This window comes from Pseudoliparis swirei, chromosome 21 (assembly GCF_029220125.1).
Source record: "Pseudoliparis swirei isolate HS2019 ecotype Mariana Trench chromosome 21, NWPU_hadal_v1, whole genome shotgun sequence".
Lineage (NCBI taxonomy): Eukaryota > Metazoa > Chordata > Actinopteri > Perciformes > Liparidae > Pseudoliparis > Pseudoliparis swirei.
The window spans coordinates 11192749-11206123 of record NC_079408.1 but is presented as its reverse complement, the minus strand read 5'-3'; the positions used below and the strand labels follow the sequence as shown (position 1 = coordinate 11206123).

The following is a 13375-nucleotide window of genomic DNA, read 5'->3' as shown; positions in this document are numbered from 1 at the left end:
AATTGAGCTGTGGTCGTTTGCGCTGTGCAGGTAGATGGAGCTGAGCTGCCAGGAGGTGGCAGTACCGGCTCAGTCGGGGAGAAGTTTAGCTGTGAAGTTCTGACATACGAGAAACTTTGTGATCGATGGTTTTGATCACCGGTCATCTGGGTCGACGTGAGGTTTTCAGCTGAAGGTGAATCTGAGTGAAGTCGACCAATGTGCTTAGAATTTGACATGTTATGACTTTAATATCATTTTCTTTGACATACTATACCTTTTTACTACTATTTTCAGACTTTTGCATACTAAACAATAATATATTTATTTTAACATCTCCAGGTACTTTTTGGGCATGCTATACAGACTCTTCTACATGTTACACGATAATTGTTCCGTGACTTGATTTATTCGCCCATAAGCACGACTCACCTGCCAAACTATGTTTGTGTTCTTGGCTCCAACTGGCTTTCTGAAAATATGCTGAGCAGGCAGCTTTTGGTTCCATCAGTTTCATTAAAATAAGTTTAATCAAAAAATGTAAATTATGTTTACACAAACACTTGCTTACTCAACTATGACGAATGATTTTCTGTTTTCATAACATGCTATACGTTTAATTTCTTTAACATACCATCTTTTATTAGATTGTATGACACTAAACTGCATCTTTCGTATGGCTTTGTTTCTACATCCAAAATTTGACTTAATATGTAACGAGCTAATCTAACTTCCATGTTATACGATAGTGACTCGACATTTTAATGATCTACAATACTTATGACATTTCATGGTATAATCTATATTGTTGAACTTTTAGTGACAGTATGACTTTATAAATGTGTGCATCTTTTGTACCACATTTTCAACTTTTTTTAAATACTGTGCAATTTGCATGACGTTGTGACTCATACTATATCCACTGTATTTAAAAAAAACGCTGCTGAGAATGTAGAGACCTTTCATGTGTTTTCTTTAACGGTCGTTCATTGATTTAGGGTTTGATGGCAACTTCAGACAGTGACATTCTAGGTTGTGTGTATCGCAGGAATTCAATTAATCTCCACGATTGGACTAAATAATGTAAAAGTTTAAATGAAATGCAACAATACAATGGATTTGGTATTTTATCACTTTATTTGGGAGGAACGGATCAATGTTAAATGTGGCATCATGAAATTTGGGCATCTGGGGTGAACCTTGCGGCGTTCTTAATGAACTCCGGTGGGTGTATTTTCGCAATCTCTCATGGAGCCTCTTTGAAGGATAAAGAACATCTGGACAAGGCAGCGGCACAATTGTCAGAAGGCCAGCGAGGCTCCTACCAAACACGCCCGTCTGCTGCAGGGCGAGGATGAGGAGGAGCGAGGTGTTGCCCCCCCAGCAGACCTGACACATGGCCGCCCGCCTCCCTCTCCGCTGCAGTGCCACGGTCAGCCAGCCTCTGGAGCCGCGCCTCGGAGGGAAGAGCACAAAGTGGACCTCATCACAAAAGAATTTACTGAATAAAACAATATCAATTCAAACTGATGTTAAACACTATTCAATATTTTTTTACTTTTAGTCAGCCTTTTAAGATATCCCAGATGGGAGTTGTAGTTCTTTATTTTTCTCCTCGTCCATGTTGATCATATAAGATTAACAGCTTCAGAACCGTGTTCATTTTAACTGGCAATTTGACATCAACTGGGCAAACTCCATCTGCCGATGACGACCATGTGGTTTGCTGCTCAGCTCCAGAACACGTCCTAGTGGACCGGCTGGTTGTAGCCTCAACATTATTAAGAGAAATTATATTTACCGTAGAGTCCTGGGAACCTTGACCTTCAACACCGCGTGCGTCTCGGTGATCTGGTGCCAATAGAGTACAACGTGAGCCGCATAAAAACAGTTTTTATTTCAAATTAAATAGCTGGAAACGGGAGAAAAACTCATCTATCGATCTATTGCTTATTTTAAATAGAAGAAACAAATGCATTGTTTTCTTCTCAAACATGACAGAATTGTGCTTACTCGTCTTACATCAAATGTTAAAAAGATTTCTCTGATGACAGACGGGTTCAATAGTTCCTTCAAAGCCGAAGGCACCTTGTTCCTCTTCTCATCTACCCTCGGAATCTTAAAAATAGTCACTGCATGTCTACAATCACGTAGAAAAATAAAGGGCGCGTCCTCTGACTAACAGTGGGAAATGTTCCCGTTATTCGATATTCCTGATTTCAGAGAGCTACCGCTCGCCGCAGGCCGAACACTCGGGTTCTTCCGATCTGCACGTTTTAGAGTTCGAGCTCCATCGCCGCCGGGCTGCGCTCAACTTTGTACCGACGGAGGATTCTCCAGCTCCGCCGCTCCAGAGGCAGATGTTAGAGACGTCCTCCGTCAACAACACTGCTCCCAGGTCAGCTCCAGAGGCAGATGTTGCTCATGGCCTGGCAGGTGGAGCTGGTCTCGGCCGGGGCCCGGTAGATCTTGCCGCTGGGGCAGACGCACACCTCGTACACGGCCTGCTCGCCGGAGGCCTGGTTGGGCGACTCCGTGTAGACGCCGAGCGGCAGGCGACCCAGCTGGATGGTTTGGGCATCTAAAAGTATCTGGAAGAGACGACGTCACCAAATTAATCTTTATTAATATTTCTTTAACCACGTTAACGGCTAAACAAGATCCAAATAAATACGGGCACACAAGTTGAAGTTCTCCCTTTGAAGCCTCCTCACCTCGCCCTCTGTGGACTCCAGCTGGAGATCCTTCCGCCCGCTGACCTTCAGGGGGCCCTTGGCAGCGCTCACCTCCACCCCTCTGGGGGCCTCCATGGTTAAGGTCCTTGTCGGAGACTCCAGCCTGAAGAAACGAGCACAAACCAACAGATTTAGTGCGTGAGCTCATCAATCACGAGTGTGCATCCTTTCAGGATGTTTGCAGAACTAAAAGTCTGCCTTCCAGTGTGATTGAAGAGCCGAGGTCAGTTCAAGGTTATATTGATTGTTATTCAGCTCATAGTTCAGGACCAGCTCACTACTTGTTTGGGGCCGGATGATGAAATTCAACTCATATCGTTTCATAATGCTAATGATCTTTTTGATTTATAGAGTACTTTTCAAGCCATGTGCACAAAGTTCTGTTATAGGTCAGACATTTAAAACAGAATACTAGGGACAATTGCAAGATGTGCAAAATGAAACATATACATACAAACATATACATACATATAATTAAAAGAAATCTGGGCTGCATAATAATGTGCTTTGAATATTGTTTACAAACGTGTTTCTTCTTTAGAGATACATCTTTGGTTTATTTTCTTAAAAAGTTATGTTTTTATATATAAATATATTCCTGTATTGTGAATCCATATCATGCCAGTGTTTTTGCTGTAGCACATCTACTGAAACTAAATCAATGATAGAAAAATAGAAGTTGATAGGGATGTCACTTGGCAATATTATTTTTTGTTTTCCTAGACTGTAGATTTTATTATATTATTGGAAATTGGCTGTAAACTTTTAGCCCAAGTAGTCTTATTTCACAGTTTGTGGGTCAAAATGCACGCAAGCGCTGAAAAAGTGAGTTTGCCGTGAGATGTTTCGTTTAAAAAAAAAAGGTTCCCATTCCCTCCACCGGGCGATGTTACAGTGGATGGAAGTTTAGATTTTTTAAGGAGCCACCACGACTAAGGTAGATAAGCAGCACTGATTAAAGGCCAACAGCTGGTCATGCGCATCACAAGGAATGAGTAAATAAACCTTATTGACTTTATTAGATGCATCTCGAGTGTTGCTCATACTTCCTGTGGTGCAACAGCTGCTGGTCCTGCTCAAGTCGCTGTCGTGCGGCTCCTCAACAGCTGATCTGACCTTTCAGCAACACTGAAGCAATTTCCATTTTCCTCCCGTGGACTCTTTGTTCACACAGGAACAGATAAGTGCAAAAGCCAATCAATGTGGAATTTGTTTTCATAACTCACAACCGTTTCAAATTGATTTTCTCACCCCATCTTCCCCAAATCCGATTTCAATTAATTTTAAATGGGAGACTTTAAGGAGCCGTCTAGAAATCGCCACATCCTCTGAAAGTGACACGCATTTTGGATTATGCGCTATTGTAATAAGGAAGAAAAAAAAACAAATGAATTTCATCTGCCTAAAAAGCTTCTTTGACTTTAAAATCGGCTTTCAGAAGATACAATTTGGAGACCATGTGTCTGTGACCTGTAGAAATAAAGATGTCTGCTCTGCTGTTTGCTTTATTCTTCAACTGCCCTTATTATCTCTTAGATATGCTTTGGATGAACATGCTATATTCTGCATATATATAAACACATGTATAAATATATAAAAATATATAAATATATATTTGGTTGAAAACATTAAAAATAAAGCCCGTTTTGGACTAGACGGCGTCACTACAAACCGTCCTACAGCCCAACCAATAATGGATTTTTATTGAAGTTCTGGAAGTTGATACAAGAGAGTAAAAATAAATCTTATAACGATATAATTATTAGTTGCAGAGCTAATGGAGAGCACACTTTAAAAGGACTAACGTTTGCAATGAGACAGATCAGGAGTTCACCACCAATCCTCTTACACTCCACCTTTGCTCTGTGAAGGAAACCAATGTCCATGAAGAGTTTTGACCGTGTATGGAGATGACCTATGTATGTACGGTATGACGCTCAATGAGACTCCCTCCCAACCCGTAAACCAATTATTTCCACGGTATCTTTATGAAATGTCATCTCCTCTGCAGTCCAAACCGTTCTCTCATGGCCAAATAAGACCGTCACAACAACAGAACAAACATTTCTCTCCGCAACGGTCAACATTTGAAACAATAGAAGCCACTCCTGCTGTGGATGTGACCCACAGAGGGATGGGTGAGACGCCCAGTGACAAACCAGAGGAGCCAAGAGGCAGACCACAGGATCAGGAATCAGAGCACCATCCCCCAGGCTGACACACAACATGATCCCATTATGTAATTGACAGAAATAATTTCATATTTAGGGTTTGCAATTGCTGGTTGTAGGGCTGCTACTATTATCAGAGTGAGTGGGCAGCTGGCTAAGGAGCCAAAACACGAATCCTCAGAGCCACATGGGCGCTCCAACTCGGCACCAGAGGGGATTTAGAGAGCTCCGTGCCAGGCGAGGGATCAGAGCTGCGACTGAAGGCCGCGAGCAGGACATGGCAACCACATCCTCTGACAGCACTGCCCTCGTTTGAGAGAGCTCGGCATCAATGCCTCCATTCTTCATCAAGGCCTCTATTCTTCATCGCTCCTCAGCACAAGTGCAATTACTCATACGTCACCGCACACAAACACGTCTGCTACTTTCTTGTGCGTACAGTCGACAAAGAGGATGAAGTGGGGAGTAAACAACACAACATGAAACGCAGGAGAGCAACACAACTATTAATCAAACTCAACTGTTCAGCTTCGGCACTCAAAGAAGCAAACTGAACTTTAGGAGTTCAGACGATTCATCGATCGCCATGAAAACAATCAGTTTGGAAGACGGCAACTTTTAATACCCCCAATATTTGTGAGCATTTTTGTTTTAATAAAACACTTTATAAACCAAAAACATAAATGAATTTCGTAGTACATTTTAGTTGTATGGAGTGTTTATTGCAGAACATTTAGCATCATTTTGTGTTTCAATGCCATGTGGATTTCTTTGATTAAGTCTCTGCTTTTCTCCCAGGTTATGGTCGGCTTGGAGAAATTAAACACAACAAAGATAACGATGTTTCTTTAAAAAGGAAAATAAGGGCAACATGGACTCGAGCCCAGCCGTATCTTAATCATCTAGAGAGGTTTACAGACAGGCGGCGAGTGGTTTCAAGAGGGAAATTGACTTTCAGGTTGGTGGAGAGATATACGGGCAATGTGTGGCTGAAAGCCTCTGATCATATAGAAACATGCACAACTAGATGCAATTTCCACTTTGCACACAGATGTTGAAGTTTTACAAGAAATCTTTACATTTTCTTGATAATAAGCCGAATAAAGACCTGAATCAGCTGTGCCATCAGAGGGGAAAAGAGAAAGAAATAATGATATGAAGACTTCCTTTTTCTGATAATAATATATATTTTTGTCTTCTGCCACCCTAATTTATGGTATGATGTCGTCATATTGGATGATTAATGAGTTTTAGGTCATAATTTACCATCTGGCTTTATGATGAAAAAGCATCTGCTTTAGTGACATTAAAAGGAAAAGAGGGAGCTCTTACAGATGGGGATGCTTTTCTGGATCTTTATGTCAAACAAAAATAAACAGGGATATAGATTAATATGCAGACAGTTACTCTATTGTGCTCTCCAGTATAAATTACTATCCTAACCTAACTGACTGCTGTAAATGCAAGATCGCTCAGTTGTCTGTTTGCTTCTCACAGCAAGCGATGGGTCATGCAAGCACCATCTGGGTTTTTGGTCTCTAAAAGTGTAACTTTGAGAATATTTAATCCGGTAAACAGAAATCCTGATTACTTATGAACTGTTACAACATTTGATGAGCATACTTCAACATGTGTACATAGGATAGTCTGCATGTGCTTCTGCAAAAGTTATTTAATATTATTGAAAGACATTAAACAGGTGGAGTGCCGCTGCAGTGACGGCAGCGCGTTAACACAACTCCTCTGTGAAGAAAGAAAAACAACATAGCACAAATGTTTGACTTGAATTCATGTCGTTAATAGCCCACACAATAATTTGTTACATTAGGCTTTTTTAAATTTTTATAACTGTATTTATTCTACTTTTTTTATTTTTATAAATTGGGTGAAGATTAAAGGGATTTTTTTTGTAGCCCCGACAGTAAAGTTCAAGCATCTGCTGGTTTCAAAGCTTTTCAGTCATTTGTTAGGAAAGTAAATTTTTTAAAATAGTCTGAAGAAATATATTTTGTAATGCGATATTTATTAAATTAAACACAAACTGAATCAAACTTTAATAATGCGTAAATTTAATGTATTTGACAGAATATTAATTTAAATTGAAGAAAATTGCCAATAAAGCAAACATGAGGTTGGAGCGACTGTCTCCTGTTCGGTTTCCTCTCGTTGGCCACATTGCAGATGGTCACCCCTAAACTGAGCCTGTGTGTGTGTGTGTGTGTGTGTGTGTGTGTGTGTGTGTTTGCTTTAAAGGGAACCTCATTAGTATTCCTATCACTAGAGGAATTAGATGCAAGAACACCGCTTTTTCTGCCAACTTTGATCGCAGCCCTCCCTTCAGGACCAGTAAGGTGGACAACAAACCCACTCGTTATGGCTCGTTAATGGGCCGGCACTGGGCTCGGAGCCTCGGGCGGCGTGCAGTGGGCATCACGTGCTTGGGAGTGTTATATATGAGTTTAATATACATCTCAACCTTAGTAACTTCAGCCATGCTCTCAACGCTTCAATCCATTCCGGACAAGAGGGAATAACTAACAGATTAGCTCACCCCTCGGGTGTGAAATTAAAATGATGGTCAAGTCTAGTTTTAAATGTGCGCGATAACGAGCCGACCGGTGGATGCTTGAGTTTACAAGAGGGTGCTTGAAAATAATTATCCTCATGAATAATGGTTACGGCCACGTTTTCTTTTTTTTTCAGTGCAGGCTTTGACTTTGAAATGCCACGGAACATTTATCATCATCATTTCAAGCTCTTCATTTTAATTCAACAGGATATGAACATGTGACATTAAGCTTTAATGAATGCATGTTAAGTCAATGAGGGTGAACTTACTTCAGGTCTTCAGAAGCTTTCGCCTGGATCAGGGGAGTTTCAACTGAATGTCCGAACACGGCACCTTCCGAGCCTGGAGAGAATGTGTATACTTTTAGAAATCAGAAAATGGAGGATGCTCGGTATTGAAGCTGAATGCTTGGCACCCGCTGAGCGACATCTATAGTGCAGTAAAAGAAGCTATCCCAGAGTGCCATTTGGTTAAAACATACTCGGGGAAAATGTGTCCGTTTGCTTCGTTTCATCTGGTGTAAAAGCCGTCCATCAAACATCCAAATACCCCAGACTGAGACCCACTTTCAAGGCGGCTGTGGTTTCCTTTGGAATGTTTTTGTTTTGTCCTTTCAGACCGAGAGCACAGCACAGCACATTTACCTGTGACGGTGAACCTTTCTGTTGTCGTGACGACCTCCTCCTCATTTGCAGCGAACAGCAGTCGGCTTCCGTCTCGACTCCGTACCTGCAGCCTCCGGCACTGGGCCTCCACGCCATCAGGTCCTGCGGAGCGGGACACATCCAGGTAGGCGCCTCAATGATACTACAAACAACGATTATACCCAGGGAGGTGCTGGAAGTACAATTGCAGGACTTGGACGCTAAGAATATTTGTTTAGCTCTGAAGCATTGTTCAATATCTCACGAAAAATTCAAGAACTAAATGTATATTGTAGTTTGATAATGAAAAAGCATTAAAAGAACAGATTTCCAGCTAAGGTGAAGGTGTCTTCCCTTTTTTCCCCCTGAAGGGTTATTTGGGAGTTTTTCCTGATCCGATGTGAGGTTTTGGGGCAGGGATGTCTATGTGTACAGATTGTAAAGCACTCCGAAACAAATTTGTAATTTGTGAAATTGGGCTATACAAATAAACTAAAACTGAATAAACAGTTTTATAATCTGCAATGCCAACAATAATGTTATATTTTCAAACGGTGCTGTCGAATAAAGGTTGCCTTATGCTTTGAAAATCAGCTTTGGAAAACTATGTTTGGGCAATCTGAAATACTGTAGTTCATGCTCTGCAAATGAAGGCGCCTCACAAAGCTGGATCACAAGGGATGGAGACAAATAATTAATCTGGTGAGGAATATTAATTTTTGTTCTCCAGACTTTGGTGCTTTTCCAGATGTGAATGCAGAAACCTTTAACGTCTGCCTTTCTCGCGCTCTCGTTTCCTCTCTTCCATTCATCCACCGGCTGCGACGGCTGGGGGATTTAATTATTCTCACCAAGTTCCATCTAATTTAAGACAAAATGCACTTTTGACAAAAGCAGGCACTAATTTTCTGGAGGAAGGTCAAGCGTGACAAAAAAGTGTCATATCACCAGTCTTGTCAAATCAGTATCAACTCTCAACTTATGTCGGCTGAGATCAATAGCTATTAATGTTAATAAGCATGTCATATGCATTCCAGTGGTCATTAATCATGTAAATGACTTTGGTAATTTGGGCTGACTGATGGTAAAACTTGATAATAATAAGAAGAATCCATTGCCCTTTTAATAAGAACCTCAAAGGTTAGCGTCTGGAAGGCACTACAGTCTTTTCTGAAGGCACAGAGACCATTAAAGAGAATTTTAAGATGAATTGTTCTGCTGATCTTGATTACAGTCATTAACAAAATAAGACTGATCATGCAATTTACAGTCAGGGCTGGCTTAATCCAAGATCACTTGTTAATAATTTGTACAGAGAGAGAGAGGCGGAGATAACGGCTGAACCCAAGCGTAAATGAACGTTACCCAGACAATTATGTCATTATTTAATTAACATAACATTAAATTACACAAAGGCAAAAAAAGATAATAAAAACTACCTTCAGGCCACACCGCAGATGCCACAGCAGATAGTGGCGATTCATGATCTCAAATAAAACAGCTTCCAACTGGACCATGGTGGTCACGAGGGAGACTCACCCACTGTGAGCCGACCGGTCAGCTGGCCGTGGGCGTTTCGGGCATTCAGCGTTACGTTCTTCTCCGAGCCCAAGATCAACAAGCTATCCTAGGGGAAGCATGGATGTGGAAGAAGAGTGAGACCGGAAGAGGGGGGGAAGAGAGAAGAGACAAGAAATATGTTACATTGGGATCCTACCAACTTTTTTTGGGTTGTCATTATGCCACTAGCGTGAACTCAGTACTTATTGTTGTACTTTCGGATATAATTTGTATTGGTTTGGATAACATTGTATCAAAATAATAATTAGGATGTACCAACCACTATAACAAAGTCCAAGAGAGCAAGAAGCACAAGCAGCCAAACAGGTTGTAGAAAAGCCAATTAAGCCAAATCTACTCCAGTGTGCTCTTGCAACTCAAGATAACTCAATTATCTTTTAAATCCCCGTACGAAGCGGCTAATCGAGAGTCAATGCTGCATCTATAAAAGTGCAACCGCATGAATACGAAGCAGGCTGTACTGTACTGCTAGATTAAAAACATTAAATCAAACTATATTAAGACTAAAACAACCAGGTGACAGGTGTAGGAGTCTCCGACTTCACTGGACATACCGAGCTCTACAGCATTTGTTTTAAATATGAGATAATAGTTATCCCCCGATGCAGTCGACTAGGTTTAATTAACGTCATGCTTTCTCAAATTAAGCGTCAGATTGTAGCACATTCTCTCAAGCTTATGTTGGGGATAGCTTTGCAGAGGTCATTTGGTTTATTTTCATTCCCTCCTTGCACCTTCCCAATGTAAACGTGCATTTTGAAAATAAGCTCTCCAGGAAGCTCAGGATCATGAAGTAATTGGAGTTTTTGATTCAAAGCATCCCTTTAAAGATTGTACAGGTCTTCAAAAGGTTTCCTGGGGGGCGTGACCGAGATCCCGTTGCTCTGAACACTTGAGATCACATAAAAGTCGTTTTAGTCACTGTGTCCGTTGAGGAAGGTCAAGCGCAGATCAGAATGAATGCAGATAAATGGAGCCCGTTGTTGGAGGTGCAGTGGCCCCTGTCGGACTGAAAGATTACCACGGCTGCTGGAAGGCAAAGGAGGCTTCCCTGCATACAGCCAATAGGACCACAGCTGAAAACAAGAGCTCGGCACACTGAGTTGATGAAACGGTCAGAAACAAAGCAACCTCTGATGCTACTGAATTCATGCGAGCGAATAAAATGCAGACTTTTTAAAGCACAGATAAAAAGCTCTGCTCAGGATTTAATTAAATGTAATCCTAAACCAAATATTTGCATATATATATATTTGAATATTAATTATTTGTGATTGTACTAGAAGTTAATCTGCATACTAAACTGAACAAATAAATATAATGAAGAAAATAAATTGCAGAGCTAAGGCACGCTTAGTAGGTCTCTTCCGATGCAGGGCACAGGCCGTTTTGAAACATGGTTTCCGGGATACTTAATTTTTGCAATGTAATACTATTTGTCAAATTAAACTGGATCTCGCAGGTTTGGATGCTCAGGTCTCTGGGGCACTGCGGCTGCAAATAAGCTTTGATTTTAAACGGAGAGCGTTAAACATGGGGATGCTTGAGCCCTCATCTGCAGACTGCTGCTCAGTCGTCTGTCGTGCATCACCAAGCAGGGGAGACTCGGTGAGGGAGAAGTTTCATACCTGCATCTGATGATGCTATTAATAGATTAGTCAGGGCCCCCGAAGACAATAAGAGAGCCAACAGTCTGCACAGCAGATTTGATTAACTGTATCTGGTCAATGTGGCGCGGCTGAGTGTCTAATTCAAAGATGCAATTTTAAAGTTCTCTTGATTTCAAATTACAAAACTAGAAAATAATTGTCCCGTCATTTTTTTAAATGATCATACGTGGCTGATTATCTCCCCCCCCCCACCTCATGTGCTCATGATTCGTTTTTGTGTCAGCCTACAGTTTCCACCCCCGTGTTCCGCCCACCGCCGCTCTGCTTTGGCTCAGCTGTCGCTCATCCCAGAGACGGCCGCCGACATTATTCTCCAGATGTATGTGCAAAGCTGGAGCTATTCCAAGTCAAATCCCAAGATGCGTTTCCTTTGTGTATTCTCTTCAGGTGTTTGCAGAACATTTACCAGAAATCAAATATGCATTAGCTCAAAAAGATAGAATGTGAATTTTGCGAAAATAAATAATGTATACTGAATAATTTATCTTCCATTTAACTCCTGACCGGAGTCTGCATGGATTCACCGTTGATACACTTGCGGATCGGTTAAATATACTTTGTGGCAATCCATAAAAATGGAAAGCTTCTTTAAGAGAAACAGAAAATGTTTCAGTTTATTGAAACATATCCAGTTGGACACAAACAAGATAAATATTCCTTTCCATAGAATGTCTGATGCAAACTATTTGACAGTTTCACCTAGTACGGATCAAGTACGACTTGTATCATTCTTGGTTGCAGTTTCTGTGTGAGGAACGTGAAAAGAAAGAAATACCTGCTCAAACATTTAGCTTCACAAACACTGTAACTCATGAATGCAATGTTCATCTCGTGAGTGTGATAGACTACAAGAAGTTATGAAATTACAGCCACTTGGTTGTGAAATTTCAACCGTTTAAATGATTTAATCTGCTTGAATTTAACAGTAGTATTGTGGCTTTCACATGTGTAGTTGGAGCCAATGCATAATTATATAGTAAAATAATACGCGTGACATTTGACACCGAGGTCGTCTTGTCAAATCTTCTTCGTTCTCCTTTTTGCCAAAGCAATTCAGGTGTTCTGTGCCGGGTTTAAAAGCTGACAGATGGATGGATAGATGAGCAGACGCGCATCGGGGAAGCCCCCAGGGTGAGGAGAAAATTATCTATGAAATATTCCATCCATCCATCCACCTGTCAGACTTGACAGACAACTCGGCGAGTTTAACTGCAAGCGGCTGCACAAGGAGAGCAACGTGGGTCGTGGTTGAAGAGTCAAAGAGACGACCGCCCGTCTTATTCCAACCGCTTTTCTTTTAACTAAAAGGAGAACAAAATGAGTTTAAGATCGAAGGGAGGACAATTTGTAAGGATGGAGGAAAAGAGAGTCAGCCCTTACTCGACGGCAGGCGGGTGTTTGTGTCATTTAGCGACTTTCTTTGCAACACACGGAGTCAACGCTGCACAATTCAAGTAAGGGTTCGGGTCCAAAACAGGTTTTTGAACATCTCTCAACCTTTCCATAGAGTACACATGAACAACGTCAGCAGATGTTTATGACGGCAGAATAGTGAGTCGCTTTAAATGCTGCAACCGCAAGGAATTGTGGGACGTCATTGTCTCCTTTCCTTTGGAAAAAGAAATTTTATTTAATCTATTTTGCATCTACAGACTTCAAACAGCTTTCATCATGGCTGCCACTTCATACTTCCGGGTCATTTCACTCATTTAGGAATCTTCCTAAGCAACAAAAAAAAAAGAAGGAAGACTATTCTACCATAGAAATATTACAATAACTATAATATTGAATGTCTGTAGTTTCAAGCAGGAGTGCCACACAAGGCCTACACTTCCAGGTGTGAAAGCAACAATGGGGCTGAAATCAATTGTGCACTTGAAGCTTCTCGTTGGTGCCAAATCAGAAGTCTGGAGAGGCCGTGATGACGCCCGGGTTCCTCTGTTCATGCAGAGCGCAGCAGGCAGAGAATGTGAGGCATCAGCATGAATACAAGGTTCTGGAGTCGGTACCTTTCACACCGAGATGG

At 41.3% G+C, this 13375-nt stretch overlaps 1 protein-coding gene across 2 annotated transcripts in view; it reads right to left on the bottom strand.

The window, feature by feature from the left end:
- Positions 1-1857: 1857 nt before the first annotated feature.
- Positions 1858-13375, bottom strand: part of LOC130211647 (zeta-sarcoglycan-like) — a 27914-nt gene continuing 16396 nt past the window's right edge. For both annotated transcript variants that reach the window (XM_056442531.1, XM_056442530.1), the window contains exons 4-8: positions 9638-9725; positions 8099-8221; positions 7724-7796; positions 2694-2817; positions 1858-2570 (exon numbers count right to left, since the gene is read on the bottom strand). In XM_056442531.1, coding sequence (XP_056298506.1) covers positions 2379-2570; positions 2694-2817; positions 7724-7796; positions 8099-8221; positions 9638-9725 — 600 coding nt within the window. In that variant the 3' untranslated portion in view covers positions 1858-2378. The remainder of the gene's footprint in view (positions 2571-2693; positions 2818-7723; positions 7797-8098; positions 8222-9637; positions 9726-13375) is intronic.